Below are 19,730 nucleotides of genomic sequence, written 5' to 3'. Positions count from 1 at the left end.
GTCAGAACTGGCTCAAAGCAGGCACCAGCTAATGTCTCTGGGCCTGTTTCTTTAAGGGCTCCAGTAACAATTTAATGATTTGAAATGCTTTGGGAAAGGAATAAAGCACTCAGCACACATCAAAAACAAGGGCCACTGGGGCTAGGAGATAAAAAACAGCAAACCGTTCCTGGCAAACTGTTCCTGGAAGGAGACCTTAAAAGGATGCAGGGACAGTATCTCCAGACATCATCAGGAGGGAGGCTCCAGGCTCCAGCCCCTTAACTACAAAAATGCTGCAAGGTCTCTAAGGGCAGGAGTTTAGAAACCTCCAGGTGAGTGATGGTAACACCAGCCCCTCCTCCACTGTGGATGACCTGAGCCCTTGGCTCCTCCTCCCTTGCTGAGGTCCTTGAGCTCCTCCAGACAGGCTGCAGAGCACTAGCAAAGTATGTGCCCCTCCTGCTTCACACCTCTGAGGCCCTGCAGTCACTTGCTTCTCTGGCCTTGTTTAGAACACTATGCTTGTCCCCTCACACCCTGATTCTCCCAACTCTGGGCCTCTGTACGTGGTGCCCTCTGGGTCAGACACTAGCCCTCACCCCTCTCTCCTGTCCTCCTGCCTACCTGATGCCACCTCACCAGCTCAGCGTCTCTGCTGCTCCCTCCTCCTTTGCCCTTTGCACTGTGAAAAGAAACTGAAAACTAGAGCTGTGACTTTTTTTAAGGGGTGCCAATGCTAGAGGTCAAATGATGAGCTTGGCTCCCCAGCACCAGGCACAGTGCCTGGCAGAGGGGCTTCCAGTATATGCTGAGTGACAGAGAGGTCATCAGGCACCCTGTTGTGCCCCAAGGCTCCTCTCCAGCTGGACCTGCTGGTGGGGACTCGGCAGGAAGACTGAGATTTCAGTAATGTCCAGGGCCTGGAAAACTAAAAGAGATGAAGACTGCATGCTACAGGACAGGACCAGAGCGGGACCCATCACCTCACTGGCCCCAACAGGTGAGGCTGTTCTTTAGGTGAGCTGGCACTGACTAGGAACGAACCCCTCTCACACATACAGAAATGCCATCGCTAGCTCCAGTGGTCAGGTAAATGTTGTCAGGGTCCGCAGGCACGCCACCATCTCTCCTGGTGATGTAGGCAGCCACATCTTCACGAATGCAGTTGACACCTTGGCTGGCACTGTATGACCCTGTAAGACAGCAGGCAAGACAGCAAGCAGAGCCAGTTTAATATCTGAATAATGAACAAGGGGAAGGTCATAGGTAGGACCCTACTCCTAGTGCTTTGGGCCCTGGAATTGTGGAAAGCTGTTTAACTGCTTATCGGGGCTCCATCCTCCTATCCCTATTTCCACGCACTCATCTACCTAATATTTACTGTGCATCTACTGTAGTCTAAGCACTATCCTAGACCCCAGCTTCTGACTAGTCAAGTACTGCCCATACCTATCCTACCAGCACTCCTGGGATGTGCATCTGGGATCCATATGCTTTTATTCAGTTGCCTACAAACAGCTGCTCAGAACTTGAAAGATTGGGGCAACATTAACCAGCACCAACTGTAGATCCCTGGTCCTGTTCTTCTGTGCCATGCCAAGAATATCCTTAGACTGCTGCTATTTAGGGTTAAAATTCAGGTTGCTGTTTTTTTTTTTTTTTTTTTTTTGTCTTTTTCTTTTTTATCGGTACCAGGGATCGAACTCACAACTGCCTGCTTTACAAGGCAGGTGCTTATGCCGCTGTGCTAAATCCCCAGCCCCTCAGGTTGCTGTTTATATGAAATTTAAAACCAGGCAAAACTATACTTGAAGGTAGTAAAAGAACAGTGGTAACACCTTGAGGGACAGAGGTACTGGCTGGACAGAAGTACCCAGGAGCCCTTTGAGGTGCTTAATCCGGGAAGGGGGTTCAAAGGTGTATGTCTATGTAAAAAATTACTCAATTACTCAGGCTGTATATTAGTATTGGCATATTTTACATACGCCTGTTATAGCTCCATGCTGTTTGGGATTGAACCCAGGGCCTCACACACTAGGCCAGGGTGGCGAACCTACGGCACGCATGCTGCAGCCTGCTGTTTCGAACACCGAAAGCTCTAAAGGGTTTGCCATCCCTGAGTAGGCCCTCTACCGCTGAACCGCATCCCCAGTACAACAGTTTTTTAAAGAGGCCAGCTCAATACGTTTTTAAGTGGAAACATTTAAGGTGGAAATAATGAATCTGCACATATATAAAAGCTCTCTGAAACCAGGCTCAACTACAGAGCTGAATTCTTTTAAGTGTACCAGGATGCCAGGGTCAGAGGTGGGAGGTACAGTCTTTGTTACACACACCCTTTTGAATTTCTTAAAGGAAAAGCAGCCCATTCTCTGTATGTCTGACTCCTGCAAAACCATCACTAGGATGCAGGCTGGGGCTCTGAAAGCAGCAGCTTCCACCTGGAGCCTCCACACATGCACTCCACACTTGGAGCCAGAGAAGTGGTGGAGCCAGAGGAGCGCTCCAGCGTGGAAAGTGCTAGTTCTGGCTCTGCCTCAGCCTCATTACGCAGCCTGGGCCGAGTCCTTCCCCCCGACCAGCTGTGAAACCAGGGGCTAGATGCCAAATCACAAACATAAACACGTGTCTCCTCTGGCTGGTGAGTACAGGGGCTTCTGTGACAGGACTTTGGGTACGTTTATAAATCTGAAGTATTCTGCTAGTGAAAAGGGGTAATTCAGATCTGGAGCTTACAGGGCTTCATCCTTCCCTTTGTCTTCTCGCTGCCCTTTCACTCCACGAGTCTGGCCACAACATGCCAGTCAGGTGCCTCCACCTTTCTGCTCCTCAGTCTGCCACTTTCTCAGTCCCCCAAGAAGCACTCTCTTCGGGTCTCCCACTCATTCAAGAAAGCTCCAGAGATTTTTTTTTTTTTTTGCCTTTAGATCTGTTGCTGCAAACCATACCACACTGGTCCTTTGAGGTTCATTTCTAGTCTGTCTGCAGGAGTTTCTCCCTAAAGATTCTGCACCATTCCTGGCCTTCCTCCTGGGCTGGAATTTCTCTAATTACTTAATGGAGAAGAAGCCCTGTCTTCGCACCTTGTCCATATGCTCTCTAGAGAAGAACTAGTATCTATCTTTTTAAAATACATCTCTCCTGGGCACCCCTAAGACCACTGGGCCGAACCCCATCATACACCTACCTAAGGCCCACTGCCCTGAATGACAGCCAAACTTGCTTCGCAAGCACAGCAACCCCACCTGCCTTGGTCACCAGTGTCCTTCTGTTTCTGAAACAGCATCTAATTCATGGTGTATGCTCAGGCAGGGGCTGGACAAGGGCACAGAGATCCTACCATCGTAGGCAGTATACTAGGTTTCTTTGAGACAGGGTTTTGCTATGGAGTGCAGGCTGCCCTTAAACTCACTTTCTAGCCTAGGCTGGCCTTGAACTCACATTGATCCGCCTGTGTCAGCCTCTTGGGTAGAATCACATGCATACACCACCAAACCCAGCTAATGAGCTATGTCTTGACCTCAATCCTATTTAAGATCCAGGATTCAGCCTAAGAACTTAACTACTTGTCAAACCAACAATAAATAAAGCCCAATAAGAAATCAGTGGGGGTTCTCCAACTGCATAAGGGGCTTGGCACACACACACAGAGACGCACAGACACAGAAACACACACAGACATCTTCCCCCACCACAGTGACCTTCCTGGCAAGCTCAAAGGTAGGGACAAACACTCCCTTGCTCAAGGGTTAGGTGGTGGGGGTGAGCATTCACTTCCCTGCCTGTGTTCATGAGTGCCTAGCACAGAACCCAGGGTCACAAAAACCCTAAAGGTCAACTGGTCTCTTGCTATAACACTCCAAAAGGGGAACCCCCAGACACAGCTTCCCAACCCCACTCTAACTTTGGCTGACAGAGCTGCAAGAGCAAACAAAGATCCCCTCCCCCACACCCTCACAGTCACATTAAAAGAGGCATGGAAAGCAGCCTGCTCCATCCCTCTTTGGGACTTCCAGGAGCCTCAGGACCATGGCCACTGTGTCTGTAAGAAGCTTCCTGTCCCCCAGGCTGGGCAGAGAGGGCAAGAGGAAGAGGAGCCTGTGTCACACCTCATCTAAGGCAGGGAAGCAAGGGCTGGTAGGGTGACCACAGCCATGAAGGTAAGCCCAGGCCTCAAAAAAGGGACAGTAAAGAAAAAAAACCCAAAAAGAATATGGGGAGAGGCAGGAAGACTGCAGCCCATAAGTCACAGAAATCCCTAACTCCTAGCTACATATGTCAGAGTGTTAAGACATATACTGCGAGTGTCCTAGAACCAACCGGTTTCTTTAGAGTAAAGGAAGCCAGATTCCCCAGTAGTTACTGGGTAAAGAATTGGGGAAAGAAAAACAGATGAAAGAAAATGATATGCAAACAAAGGCCAGAGGCCCAGGGGCTGCAAATCCTTCTCAGCAGGGGTAGAGAATATCATGTTCACATCTACAGGGACCAAATTCCAGAACCTCCTTCCCTGGAGCCCTGGTGTTCCATCAGGAAGCAGACAGCTAGGCATGGGGAGGGGAGGCTGGGGTGTGAGGAACACAGTGAAACTGGAGGGTAAAGGGCAGAGTCAGACCAAAGGAAGCCACAGAAGGGCCCATGGGCAGGGATTGCCAAGCACTTCCTGTCCCCAGCACTTGGCAGTGATGTGGGACATATCTGTGGCTAGGGGCTGCAAAGCTGGGCACAGTGCACAGCTGGGTGCTACCCTTCCACTCCCCTCTTGCTGCCAGGGCTCATTACCCAGTCACTCCTGAAAGGTACAGGACAGCCAGACTCTGCAGTGTACAGCACATGCTCCTGAGTGTCCTGATCTACCACAAGGTGATAGTGATGCCAGCAACTTGGGAAACAGGCTAACAGTGTGGACAAGGAGAGAAATGCTACTTTTTTGCATTCCACCTCACACACACTTGCACACGTAACTCTGTTCTGGGGCAGGGCCCATGTCCACACTGGCAGCACACATTCATTCCAAGCTTTCAGGAACCTTCAAGTTGGGCCTCACCTAGGCTGTTTCCGCCACAAGCCTGCAGAATCCGCCGGGCGCGTTTCTTGGCATCTTCTGGGAAGCTGGGGCTGTCCAACAGGTTTGGATAGGTACACAGGGCCATTACCTAAGAGCAAGTGTGGGGAATGAGCTCCCAGCACCCTACTCCAGAGCCCCAGGTCACTGTCAGAGGGACACAGGGCTGCTGGGAAGGGGACAATTTCCCAGTGCTGCAGGGGGCCTGGTCATATGGGATTGGCATGGGGGAGGACACCAGGTTTTTGTAACAGCAGGGAGACACTGAGGGCTGCAGTGCATTCCTGACCTGGGGTTGGGGAATTAGCATGAGCTGCTGCAAGAGCAACCAAGGAGTGGACACAGGCTGCCTTAAAGGCTTCAGCTCAGCTTACCCACAGCTAGGACAGTGGGTTCATACTGTCCTAGGATGGACAGTATGTCCACACAGGGTTACGCATGCCAGAGTATGCAAACCCCGGGGCACCAGGCAAGCCTCAGCTGGAAGCCAGTTAGCTAAGTTCACTAAAGTGGGGGAGTCTGGGCTCAGGGCACCAATAGTCTGGTTTCTGGGAGACGGGCTTTCCTCTCTCCGCACCACAGCGGGGACAGGGCCTGCCCTCTGCCCAGGGGCTTTTATGTAAACCAGAGGCAGAGCATGAGGGCTGCAACCAGGCAGCATTGTGCAGGAGGATGCACCTGCTGTGGCCCAGGGCACTGGTGGGAACATGTCTGGACAGTCAGTAAACAGCAAAGTAAAGGGCAGGGTACACGTGGCCTGGAGCTCCAGGCACATGTTGGGAACCTCTGGCAGGAGGCTACACTTGGCTCCTTCCCTCCAAAACCTGTGTCCATTATTGGGGACTTTTGCCAGCCCCGTGTCTGCTTCTCTGATGCAGCTGCTGTTTGTGTTCTTCTCTGATCCGATGTACTTCCCTATTCTGGGTGCAGCTCGGGGATCTAATATCCACACACAGTGGGCATTCTCTGAGGGTCAACAGTGTGGCAACCACACTACTCAGACGGGTTACATATCACACGGCCAGGGGAGGAGCCTTCCAGGCCAGAGTAACTCTCTGCCCCCAAAGAGACGGTTTGCTCCTCTTGCACCAAAGCTCAACTTCCTCACCTGTTTCAGCTTGAGAACCCAAGCCACGTACAATGACTGTTCCTCCTCACAGAGAAAGCCATCAGCAGCCAGGTCTCCCACAGCTGCTCAGGCTGCCCTGCGTTGTCCTCCAGACTTGCCTCTGGCCTGTTGCAGTTCTGGCGTGTGCAGCACACTTAGGGTTGGTGTCTAGGCTGAAGCACTAGCACTGCCTCCTCCTAGAGCCCTATGGTTCACAGCAGAGGCTTCTTGGAGACAGCAGGGGACAATGGTACCCTGGCCTGCACTCTTCTGCGGGGCGTAAAGGAGGCACTCACATTGTCACGTACCAAGGCTTCCAGCATCCTGCATGTCAGACTCTGGGGATGTCCACCTGCCCAAGGCCACCCTCAAACTCAAGGTGCCTCATGCACCACCTCCCAGCCCACTAGACTTTACCTCTCAGGCCAAAGCACACCTTTGTTTACCAAACTCCTAACTCAGGATCCAGGCTTGAGTACTGAGCTTTCTTGGAGTTGCCTAAACTAGAGCAAACCCAAAATAGGTTCAGACACGTGCAATTTTTCAGTTTTGTTTGCAGAGTTGGGGATTGAACCCAGGGCCTCAAGCATGTGAGGCAAGTACTCCACCACCAAGTCACATTCCAATTCTGTGTATTTATTTAACTTTGAAATAGGGTTTTACTAAACTTCCTGATCCTTCTGCTTCAGTTTCCTGAGCACCTGGGATGACAGGCTGTACTACTAGGCCCAGAGACTTAGAAGCTTTTGACAGCTTTGGAAGGACAGGAGCTAGGGGACTAAACCAGGGAATTTCTGGGACTCTACTTCAAAGGGACCTCGATGAGGGATTCTGGTATCTGTTATGTTCCAAGGGACAAGCAGACAGAGGCTGCCCTAGAAACCCATGCTGGATCCTCTCAGTCTCCAGTACCCTGCTTTCTCAGCAATCCCTGCTCCCAAGGGCTGGCTTACCTGTCGAAGGAAGGTGATTGGCTGCTGGCCCATAGCCTGGGCATCCCCTATATTGGCGCGAATGACCTCAGTGAATGGCTTTTTGATACCCTGAGCAGAGAGAAGGCAACAGATGGTTATTTAGACACTCTCAGTCCCAGGATTCCTGGAACCAAGCAATGATCACATAGGATATTAATAAGTTGTCCTATTTTGAGCCTTACTGAGCATCAAGCACAGTGCCAAGGCCTTGACATGCCTGCTCTCATTTAACCTTCACAACCATCTCATGAGGGAGAACTGGTATTTATCTCACTGGACAGATGAAGAAACTGTGGTTCCATAAAGCTAAGAAATTTGTCCAGTGTTATATAATAAATACAAGTACTGGACCTGAACCCAGGAAACACAATCCCAGGACCATTTTTCACTACTGTGTTCCACTAGCTTTCACTTTCTGGAAAGGCCAGGAGAGATTTCCTGGGTGCTAGAGGTCCATGACCTGTCATATCACAAGAATGTCTAAAAGATGGCTCTGGAGCAAACGTCCTAGGAAGTGGTAGGGCTAGCAATGATGCATGCCAAATGTCAGGCTGGATGCTGCAGATACATCAGCACCTTGATCCCAAGTTTGGTTCCATTAAAACAGTTTTATGTCAATAACCAGGGACACCAAGGAGACAGATCCTTCAGGAAACTCTGAGGGCCATTCCCTTGCAACCTTACTTTTGCAAAATGTAGAATATAGGCTGACTTTCACCTTTTTTTTTCTTTTAAAACGGCTGAGTTGAGACACTGAAGAACAAAACTTAGGCTATTGCCTGACCAAGGTGTTCGGCACAGAGAAGAGATTGTAGAAAGAGGAACTCAACTGCAGAAAGAGGAACTCCAGGGAGGTGACTAAGACACCCCAGCTGCTGCAAAGGTGAAAACACAGTTTGACATAAAGAACTGTGGAGACATAATAAAACGAGAATTCTGCATAGCCTCCTAATAAGTCTGAAAGAACTGGAATCAAGTTCAAAGACCTCCCACAGGGACTGAAAGGATAAACTGAGACAAATAGCATGGAAACACTTTGTAAAGTACAAATATTATCACCCTACAAAGCTGGCCAAGGAATGAGGGGTGACCCAGGCGGAAAGGTTTCGTTACCTCCCCATTTCCATTCACCATTTCTTAAAAGGTACCCTATATACAAATTGTAAAGATGTAATTCTATGGCTTTGACACTTGTTCTTTTCCCCACCTAGCATGATGTGTGAATAAGGCCAACTTTGGAAAGCTGTTTTTAAAAATCTGTAATTACAACATATGGCCAAGCACAGACACCCTGGACACTTGGTGTGGGCGTGTGGCCCCTGGGGCTCACCCACAGCAGGGGCCTGGAAGGCTGGCAGTGGGGCAGCTACTTCAGTTGCTATGGCAAAGGGGCAGGCTTAACTCACTCCTGACATTGGCCTGGTCCCCGGCACAGGACCCAGTAAGTCTGCTGAATTATTTCAGCTCCCAGAGATACAGCTTGGGGAAGACAGGCCATTTCGGTGGTCTATGCAGAGCCCGTGCCATAGAGTAGATGTGTCTTGGTGGTGTGCCTGGTAATCCCAGCACTCGGGGATTACCCAGGTAATCCCTGGTGCTAAATAGGCTAAAATAAGGAGGTGACATGGGAATGACTGCCTTTGTCTTGCTTTGTAGCTTTTGCCTGTTTGAGCCACAGAAGACATAAAAGGAAGTTCCCCTCTGTGTGTGCTCTGCCTTGGAACATGAGTTGGCTGATCTAATATATCGCTTAACCAATAAAATCCTGTTGCATTCAGGTTGATTATCTTTAGTTACACCAAATTGGAGGCCAGCTTGGTCTACATCATAAGTTTAAGGCCAACCTGAATTAGAGAACTTCTCTAAAAAATCTTTAAAAAAATCAACAAACTTCCAAAACCGCCTTAGAAAATAGCAAGGATGACAGGATGTGTGTTCAAAGACAGGAGCAGTTTGAGAGGTATTAACGGCAATGCCTTTTTCACTGCCACGCATTTTTAGAACTTTTACCACGTTTCAATCATATGTTGTAGCATTGTCTTTTGCAGCCTACAGGCCTAGTATCATGGAGATCAAGAGGCTGATGGGCGACTCTTAATAGGCACAAGGAAATAACACAGCTAAGGAAATAACAAAACAAAAAGACAACCTACAGAAAGGGAATATTTGAAAAATATATCTGATAATGAGCTAACACCCAAAATATGTAAGGAAATCCAAATCAACAACAAAACAAAAGGTAGACTAAGGATCGGAAGAGACATTTTTACAAAGACATTAAAATGACTAACAGGTATGTGAAGAAGGTGTTTACATCACTAATTGAATGCAAATCAAAATCACATGGAGATATCCTGCATACTTCTTTTTTTTTTTTTTTTTTGTCTTTTTCCTTTTCATCGGTACCAGGGATCGAACTCATGACTACCTGCTTGCAAGGCAGGCACTTATGCCGCTGAGCTAAATCTCCAGCCCCTATCCCACATACTTCTTAGGAAGGGTATATTAAAAAGTCAAGACTCTGTATTGTGAGGGTGTGGAGAAAAGAGAGCCCCTGTGCACTTGTTGGTGGGAATGCAAATTGGTGCAGTCATTGTGGAAAACAGGGTGGAGGTTCTCCAATAAATTAAAAATAGATTTACTACATGATTCACCAATCCTACTTTTGGGTACATGTCCATAGGAAATAAAACCAGTATCTCAAAGAAATGTACACTTTCATGTTCACTGCAGCATTACCCAGTTTTCAAAATATAATCTAGGTATCTGTTAACAAATGAATGTACAAAGATGTTGTGGTACATACAAATACAATGGAATGTTATTTGGTCAAAAAAAGATGCAAATTCTGCTGTTTGAGGTAACACAGATGAACTTGGAAGATACTATGCTAAATAAGCTAGAAACAGGCAAATAAGGTTTGTTGTTACTCATATGTGGAATCTAAATAAACTGAACTCAGAGCAGCGGTTGCCACAGGAGAAATACGGTTCAAAGTATACAAACTTTCAGGTATAAGTAAGTACTAGGGATCTAATATATAGCATGGTAACTACAGTCAATAATATAATGTTTACTTAGAATTTGCTAAGAAAGTACATTTTAAATGTTTACAGACTTCTCCAACAAAAGTAACTATGTATGATGATGGCTGTGTAAATAAGTTGACAGTAGTAATAATTTCACAGTATATACATATATCAAATCATCACATTGTACACCCTGACTATACACAATTTTTATTTGTCAATTATACTTCAATAATGAGACAGTTTCCTTGTGCAAGGAATGGGAAAGGAAATCCGGGTAGGACGGTTAACTAACAAAGAACCTCTCTTTAGCTCAACAAGTACTCTCAGCGTGCACACATACACACTAAACAAGACAAATACTGATGATCTGTTCCTAGGATAGAAGTAAATAAAAAGTGAGTGCAGAGAAGAGAGGCAGCGAGTGGGAGACAGGTCATGTGAAAAAGGACCCACGCTTCCTGACCCTCAATGGGAATGAACAGGACTGGGGCAGGCAGGGAGTGATACAGGGCTCTACAGTCCAAACAGACTCTGAAAACGGGGTCCTGAGAAAACAGGGTATTTTACAGAGAAGGCAACTAAGGCTCAGCACAATGTTTAGCCCTACCATGAAAAGGCAGGTGGTGCATAACTGTAATCCTGGTACTCCAGAGGCTGAGGTGGGAAGATCGCCAAGTTCAAGGCTAGCTGGACAATTAGCAAAAAACTGGCTTGAAATAAAACTTAGGCTGGGGGTGCAGCTCAGTGGTAGAGCACTTGGCTGCCATGCAGGACATGTAAGGCGCCCTGGGTTATGTGCTGCACATAAAAAGAAAAAGGTGAAGCCAGAGGAGCCCAGAGCAGCAGCAATACACATCTGTGGGCGGGAAACTAGGTGAGTGTTCCAACAGCCAAATTTCCTAACTATTAAAGAAGAGGTTACCTTTAACTAGGTATGGTTGTGCTCATCTGTAATCTCACTTGGGAGGCTGAGGCAGGAGGATCACTTGTGAACGTGAACAACATAGCGAGACCTTGTCTCAAAAAAAAAAAAAAAAAAAAAAATACAGCAGGGAAGTCTGGGTATAGGCCCCTAAACCTAGGTGGGGCCAACTGCAGAAATCCAGATTTGTAAACAGAAGCAGGAACAAAAGCTTAGTTATTTCTAAATGGGATCCTCTGTGAAAGCCAGGCTGAGCACCAGGCAGGAAAAGCAGACCCACCCTGAGGGCAGGTTTCCTGACAAAGGAGACTTGGGAGGAAGGAAAGGAAAGACTACCCTCAGAACTTTCAAGCCATCCATCCCCTAAGCTTGAGGCCAAAAAGTCAGCTTTTGTTTTTTGAAACAGTATCTCTCTTTCTGTGGCACAGACTGGGCTCAGGCACCCTCGAGTCTCTCAGACCCTGGGCCCCTGCCTTTAGCCTTGGCTACACTTCACACTGGGCTAAAAACAAAGCCTCTCAATCATTTTAATTGGCTTTTGGATGTTTGAAGCATTATCACTAACGCTGCAAACTAGTTTTCAGAAGAAATAAATTGGTTTCATTTCACAGAAAAACAAACTGAGGCTAAAGTGCTCCAAGTAACTTGTCCTAGGCACACAGCACCTAAAGACAGAGCCTAGGTGCGCACCTGTGGCTGGGTGAGGGGGAGACAGGAAGGGGCTCATCCTGCTGGAAGCCTACACTACCTGTCCTTATCTTACTCATCTTGGTTTATTAATTATTATTCTTTAATTTTTCATACTTTGAGACAGCATCTAAATGACCAGTGTGATTTCACCTGTGCTTGGCACATCCAGAGGTACCAATCCTAGTTCTAGCTGACTATAGCTGTGCGCTGTAGCACCCTGTTTTTAATTTGTGCTTAGACTCTACACAAGCAGAAGTTGACAGCAGTAATCAGTCTTCTCTATTTCTGAACACTTTGGCCTGTGTGTCTTGCTATTTTGTCCAGGAGGACCTTGAACTCCTGTGCTCAAGAATTCCATCTCAGCCTTCTGAGCAGCTGGGACTACAGGTACTCACTGCCACTCCCACCCAGCTCATGTGTGGAAACAGTAAAGCCATTCCTCGGTCTCAGCTTGTGCCAACTCCTAACCGTTGGCCCCCAGTAAAATGAGAAAAAGAAGTAGGTTGAGGAACTGTCAGTTCTTTTCAAAACTCCTTTAACTGCAGCTTATTTTTAAATGATGCTCCTAGCCGTACTAGAGGAAAAAAGCTAAGACAGCTGCTCTTTACTCTTGGAAGAAACAGAGCCTCCCTAAGAGCAAACAGCCTGGGGTGGAGAAGAATGACCCCTTTCACACCCTTGAGCCACCATCTCCTCTTCCTTCAGGCTCTCTGGTCTGCCACCACCCCAAAGTCAAACACCAGAGCCACATGTGTGTGTCTGACCTTTTGCAGAGCATTTGGTGAAACAATTCCACAAGGCGGCATGAGGGTGCTGGTACTACTTGGAGTCATCTCAGGTTCCCCAGGCCACTTTTATAGGTGTGAAACCTGGGTGCACTGTAGGCCAGTTAGGCTCTCATCTGCATTCCTGCTTGCTCACTCGCAAGCTCTTTAAGCAGGGTTTCACTCTGTGCTTCCACGCTTGCGTCAAATTCATGGCAAGCCTCCTGCCTCAGCACTCCTGAGTGCTGGGATTATGGGTGTAACCCGCCTCTTCTCTCCTTTCATAAACTATGGAAACAGAGGCCCGGAGAAGATATGGGACCTACCTCGGGTCATTCTACTCCCTACAAATCCTATTCCATCCATCTCTTGCCAAATCAAAGCCCTTATATGCTAATCCAACTTTGATCACTACAGTTCAAAGCTGTATAATGCCAAGGGATGCTGGGTGGGGTGGGGTGGGGTGGGGTGGCGGGAGCATCCACAATATGCAACTGTTTAAAAAGACACTTTGAGACACTTAAGTGAGAAGAGAATCAGAAGGGACACCCAGAGCAAAAGCACCAGAGAATATGGGTGTACAGAAAGCACTCAACTAACTTGGAGGGTAGGATACGGGGTGTGGAACACCTGTTTTAGAAATCAGAGAATGCCTCCTGCCTAATGACCAAGGAACGTGTCCACATCCAGTCCCTGAGTCCCCCCTGCCTGGAATATTTCTTGGTTGCCCCGGTCCCCCAAAGGCTCTGTAAAGTGTGGAACTTGGAGTACAAGCCTCCATCTCCTTTGCCTCCCAGGCCTTCCAGCAAACAGCTCTGTTAGGAGCACCACCTCCCTGCCTGAATGCCAGAACTTTCCGATCCCTTGTCTTTGGTCACAGCTCCACTTCCACTTGGATTGTTCTGTATTTTCTGTGCCTGTGAAAGATCCCACCATACTTAATGAATTGGGGGAGGAGAGGCAGAGGCTGAGGGAACAATATGGCAGTCAGTTCCCCACAACAGAGCCCTCTCTGTCCTCATCCTCCTTATGCTTACTGGAGCCAATGTGGAAGCTGCTGTCTAACAAAAGGTACAGATAATTCCCGCAAGCCTTCTCAGAGCTGGAACCAAGAAATCAGGACCTGTGCTGTGCTGCGATAAACTGGGAACACTTTAATCCCAGATTTGTTTTAGCAGGGAGATCGCCACCTTGCTCCTTGCCTTGAGGAGGGCCGGGGCAGATCACCACACACCAATAAAGAACAGAGGAGCAAAAACACGAAATCTTTGCTCCTGGCCCATGGGCCAGGAGGCACAGAAACTGAGCCAAGTTTTTCCTGAGCCAAGCTTTAAACTTAGCCCTGCAAGGTGTCAGAAAGAAATGTACTCTTGACTTGTCTAATGCACTGGTTTGAGTCAGCAAGTCCTCTTGGGAATGGGGGTTAAATGTCATTATTCCCTGAGACCTTCTTTACTGTACTCAAGGACACTGAGTAATCACTTTGCTTGGGAGACACTGATCCGGTGCCTCTGAGAGAAAGCCAGGGAATCTACCTGGCATAGGAAGGCAGGAATCACCCCTAGCTGTTTGGTCACTTTACATGTGCCAAGATGTCATGTGGCTACCAAGATGAAGAAAGTTCAAGGGCCACCAAAGGCACAACCCTCTAAATCTCCACAGCTAATGCCTGTCTTCACATAGAAAAAGGGGCCAGCCTATCAAGATTCCAGAGGGGCCTAAAAGAAGGAATTCTTTTCAACCCTACTCTACACTCCATTGCTGTCTGGGAATTATAACTAGTAAAGACCCAACAGACCTCAGACAGAGAAAAGCTTCAGGAACAAACTCTCCTCAGTCTCCTTCCCCTCCTACCTAACACGGCTTCCCTCTCATCACCCTATCCAAGAAAAGTATTCCACCTCCTCCAATTTTCTTTTTCAAATCACTTATTCGCTGTCAACTCTCTCTGGTTCGCTTGCTGTTTTCTTTCCTCCAATGGATCCTGGTTCCGGGAGGGTAACTCACACAACGAACATGTAGTTCCTAACAGAATGGGTTGGTCAATAATTGGACATAATTCAACAAGTGAACCGTATCAGAAGGCCCTACTCTGTGCCAAGTTCCAGGCACTAGCCGGAGACGGGTCGGCGGGGCGTACTCTCGTTCCACCGGTCAGGGAGTGGGACAGAGTCCATGGGTTAGGGAGCCTAGCACGCTTGCAGCCTTCCCTCCGCAGTGCCCGGCGCCCGCCCGCGCTCACCCGCTGCAGCTCGAGCTCGATTTCGCCAGCCTTGAGCACGATGGGCCCACGCACGGCGTACTCCACCGCGCGCACCTGAGGGTTCATGGACTCCGGAGTCAGGATGCGTCCGCGCCTAACCGGGAGCACGGCCGGGGCCTCGGCAGGTGCGCTGCTCCAACTGCGGCCCCAGGCGCCCGCGGCGCGGGGACAGCAGCCCCGCCGCACCAGCACCGCTGCCCGTTGCATCGCGCGCCACCGGGAGTCTTGGCACAAAGGGGAATACACGCGTCGCGCACGGCCCACGGCAGCTGCCTGCGTCCTCACACGCCTAGCCCAAGGTTCCTCGGGTGAGCGGTGCCACCCTCGCTGCGGGCACGGGCGCCATGCCCCGGCAGTGGGGCCCCTTCGCCGCGAACCAGCCGCACAGAGCACCAGACGTTCACACAGTATGCGCCGGGCCAGCGAGTCTGGAGAGGCCCCAGGCTGCTTCTCCACCGCGCACACCCACCTCTGCGGCTCCACCCGGCCCGCGCGTTGCCTCATGGGCCATGTAGTCCGCTTGCTACTCCACCGCCGCCAAAGCAGGGCCAGATGGACTGCAAGTCCCATGGTGCATCGCGCCAACTGACGGGGGCCGGGCAGGAGGCGGGCGAGCTTGCAGGGTTTGGCTCGGGCTGGGTGGGCTCTTTGTTCTGGAGGAGGTGGAAAGGGGACTTAGAGAGGGGTGAAGGGCCCCAAGGCCTGTCTGACCTGGGCTGTCGGGGCTGGGTTGTTCCAATTTAGAAGTGTTTGCAGTTCGCCGTGGAGACGCATCCTGCCTCTTTCCACGAACCTCACCTCCCATCACCTGCAAGAATACGGGCTCGAGATGGTGTAGTCCTTGCCTAGGGTTTCATCATCCAGGGCTGTGGCGCTAGGCGTTCTGCAGCGCTGGTGGAGCAATGATGTTAGGCGTCTGGGTTTGTCTGTGCACCCACGACTCCTGTTACCAGCAGCTTCCTTGTCAGCAAAATCCTCTGAGGGTTGTCGTGAGAATTAAAAATTCTTATACCAGATGATAAGGTTTTTCCTGGCCTTTCCATCCCTGCCCTGCTTTATTTCCTCTCTAGCATCTAAAATTACCTGGATACTTCTCACTGGTTTGTGCCCCATCCTGCGCTATGTAAACTCCAAAAGGCCAGGGTTGTGAATGTCTTCGCCTTACAGCATTTTTTAGTAGTTCCCAGCTCATAGAAGTCAGTAAATATTTATTAAAGAAGAATGCTCAGCACAGAGTGGCTATTATTTTTGGTGAAGACATCGCAAAGACTCACTAGGGTGAGTGTAGATGGTGCAGGCTAAGAATACAAAATGCGGGCACTAAGATATCAAAATCTACAGAAAAGACAAACTAGCCACTTCTTTTGGCCTCAGGCTATTTACAAAATAAATTGAATTAGATGCCTCCTTGAAAGTTCTATGAGTCTTGATGTTCTCAAGCATAAAAGTAGCTCAGAATTCCCACAGCTCAGTAAACATATACATTCATACTAGGTTTGTAAAAGTTAGAATCGGAAGACAAACCCAGCAGTGTAGGAGAGGAAGTATGGGGAAATGAATTTGGTTTGAACATAGTTGTGTACAGTCACTTACTGTGTACATGATTTTGAGCATGTTACTCCACTTACTGTGTACATGACTTTGAGCATGTCACTCCACTTACTGTGTACATGACTTTGAGCATGTCACTCCACTTACTGTGTACATGACTTTGAGCATGTTACTCCACTTACTGAGTACATGACTTTGAGCATGTTCCTCGGCCTTGGTATGTAAAGTGGGGATAGCAACACTTAACCTCTGGCAACTGTGGAGAAAGTTCAAAGAGGTGACTTTGTACAAATCACACCTTGGACCCTAACACTGAGTCAATCTTGTTCATCCTTGTAAAGAGAATGCCATATATTAAAATAAGTCGATTACCAGTAAAGTGGGGTAGAAGAAGGACCGAAACCAAAGATATCTCTGAGCATTCCTACTGGGGATAGCAAGCAGGCTTAACCTACAAGGAGGGTCCCGAGGAGCTGCTTAGGCTTCTAATGTACTAGTTCTACCTCTTGCATCTGCATTTACATTCTTTTCTTCCCAGTCTCCCAGGCAAGATATTCTCTGCGATACTCAGATATCTGACCTTTTCTGAAAATCTTCTCCACTGCCTTCATTATCATGTCACCACCCAGTTTACTCAGTTGAGGGGACACACAAACACATCTCTACCTCTGAGTTGTGCTTAACCTTGTTCTATGTGTTCTTCAGATGCACTTCCAGTCACATTCCAATAAATGCAGTTGCTTGCTCTCTGCACAGAGCCAATGCACTGTGTCCTTCCTGCTCTCTCTGCCCCTAATCAGTAGGAGCAGGGAAGCTGGGAAGGAGGGCTTAGGTAAACAAAATCCACTTGCACAACGGGGACAAAAAACACCCAGCACATGACCTGCTTACGTGGGCTCCAGTGTCATCATAGAAAAACAAGTAGTTATTGTCTGTGTAGCACAGCCTATGTCAACATGACTCCCCGAGATTGCATAAGAAGGAAACTTCCTTTCTCTGTTGTGAACAACAGTGTATAGGCACTTTCTTGTCTGAAAGGGCAGTTTTATCATTGGTTTTCAGAGGTTCAGAAAGGCAAAGTAACTTGTTAAGGTGGCACAGCTAAGTGTAGAGTAAGAACTGAGCCTCCTGATACAGTGCTACAGCCCCACCCACTTAGGGACCAGTCTTACATAGCAGTCTGTTTGGAAATTTGAACTGCCCATGCACAAGTCCCAACACCCCACTGTAAGGAACAGCATGAGACAGAGACAACCAGGCTTGTGTACAGGTAACTTGGTAGGGAGTTTATTGTGCCTGGGTGCAGGCAGGTAGAGGGTGAAAATACCTTCTGGTAAGAACAAAGAGAAGCAGATTTTTTTTTTAATAGGGCTTGAAAGAAAGCAAGGGACATTACCAAAGGAAGATCTTACTATACATCAGTGGTCAAAGTTCTCTGTACATCTTGTGCCTCAGTGGGCAAAGTCTTCGAGGCATCCAGTGTAAATGTCCGAGTGTCTTCAGATATTTGGCTGTTTGAAAGATCCCAGGCTGCATCATGTCTCTTCTATGTCCTTTGTTTGCTGAGGGCAGCCTGGTGCTGGGCTCAGAATAATGCCTCTGTTGACAGGTTGAGTATTGGGAGAGATATGTCTGAATTGAGTCTTACTCTCAGAGTAAATATTATCATTAGGTACTACTGATACAGGAGAAGTGTAATTCCTAACATACTGGATTTCAGATGTGCTAGTTTATGTCCCCTGAAATTGAAAAATGAATTCCAAAGGGCGAAGGAGTAGGAAAAATTTATTGAGAAATAGCTCCTGAGAGAAGGAGCAGTCCCAGAATCAGGTTGCCACTGAGGTCTTTTATTAGAATTAATTTATACAGCAAAGTCACAATGTGGGTATTATGTAGGTCAAACTATAACCAATCTATAGTACTGCAAGTATAGTTGCTTAGCTGATACTGATCCAATAGAAAAGCAGGTCACGTAGCAAGGATACATGGAAAGAACAAAGGCATTTTTGGGAAAGGATGAGTCTGGATGCTTTGATCATCCACCTGGGTGACTGATGCCTACCTGGACTCCCTGGACCAGTTGGTGCTAATTATAGTATAATTCAGAGTTACTGCTTGTTATGGATTAAAAGCTGGTGATCAACTTAATGCTAGTGGAATTAAATCACCATGGTACTGAGTATAGATGTTCCACCTGAGGAAAGTTGCCAGCATAAATAGAGATGTAGAGAAGGAGGCGTGGAGGCATTGTGGGTTTCACTAAGTGTTGCTGTTTGAGCCGTTGGTTCTCCTGGAGGAGCTCTGGTCCTTATACCGATCATTGCTTCCTGGCTCTGGAGGAGAAGACATGTGCCACTTAATCTCCAGGACAAACTCGTCATGCTGACTTCTTGGTATGCACTCAACTGTGCTTATTGTCAGAGAAGCTTGAAACTTCCGTATCACTGAGGATGGCTATGGTAATTTTCAGGACAGCCCTGGTCTTTATTATGAGTGTGACTTCTCGGCTCCAGCATAGAACCCCTAATCTACCAGCACAGTTCCTTTACCCCGCTGGCGTAGACTTTCTGGCTTCCAACATGGACTTTTGGCCCTTCCCAGCGTGGATCTGTAAAAGAGACTGGCATGAATCCTTTTTGTGGGCTCTAGATCTCCAATTGGACTCGTGGGAGGCATTGTCATGGGCTCTCAGTTCTCATCTGGACTCATGCAGGACATTGCTGTGGGATTCAGGCCCTTGGCTGAATATTCTATGTCTTTAATGTTGTGGATAGATTTCCTGCAGTTTCTTGTGTTAACTCTGGGTGACCATCAGAAAATAGTATTATAAATTCCATGTCCCGATTTTAATTGTTCTCCTCACAACCTCTGACTACAACACTGTTTATTCCTTAGGGAGGTGTGCAGGCCTGGCCATTGCATCTTTGTCTTGAAGCTTAGTCTTCAGATGTACCTCCAGTCACAATTCCAATATTATTGTTTCTGCTGACTTCCTTGAGAGCCCAGATCCTGACTGCATACTAACCTCTATCTAACTTGGCTGCCTATAATACTACAAACATGAACAAATAAAAATTTAAACAAGAGCTGGGTGTGGTGATGCATGCCTACAATCTCAGCCCTCAGGAGGCTGAGGCAGGAGGGTCATCATGAGTTCAAGGCCAACCTGGGCTACATAGTGAATTCAAGACCAGCCTAAACTACATAGCAAGACCTTGTCTCAAAGAACCAAAGAAAATTTTTTTAAAGAAAGGTACATTTGGGGTTGGGGATTTAGCTCAGTGGTATAAGTGCCTGCCTTGAAAGCACATGGTTGTGAGTTCAATCCCCAGTACCAACAACAACAACAACAACAAAAGGTACATTTAGTGTTAAATTA

At 47.9% G+C, this 19,730-nt stretch overlaps 1 protein-coding gene across 1 annotated transcript in view; it reads right to left on the bottom strand.

The window, feature by feature from the left end:
* The window catches only part of Gpt2 (glutamic--pyruvic transaminase 2), a 31,472-nt gene extending 16,216 nt beyond the window's left edge, over window positions 1–15,256 (bottom strand). Inside the window, exons 1-4 of the mRNA XM_003469350.5 lie at window positions 14,780–15,256; window positions 7,109–7,198; window positions 5,030–5,138; window positions 1,042–1,175 (exon numbers count right to left, since the gene is read on the bottom strand). Coding sequence (XP_003469398.3) covers window positions 1,042–1,175; window positions 5,030–5,138; window positions 7,109–7,198; window positions 14,780–15,007 — 561 coding nt within the window. The 5' untranslated portion in view covers window positions 15,008–15,256. The remainder of the gene's footprint in view (window positions 1–1,041; window positions 1,176–5,029; window positions 5,139–7,108; window positions 7,199–14,779) is intronic.
* Between the last annotated feature and the right edge of the window lie 4,474 nt (window positions 15,257–19,730).

The sequence above is a fragment of the Cavia porcellus genome, unplaced genomic scaffold, assembly GCF_034190915.1.
Source record: "Cavia porcellus strain 051 isolate PalLab524CR breed Dunkin Hartley unplaced genomic scaffold, mCavPor4.1 scaffold_5, whole genome shotgun sequence".
In the NCBI taxonomy this organism is placed as follows: Eukaryota; Metazoa; Chordata; class Mammalia; order Rodentia; family Caviidae; genus Cavia; species Cavia porcellus.
This window is presented reverse-complemented; position numbering and strand designations above follow the sequence as displayed.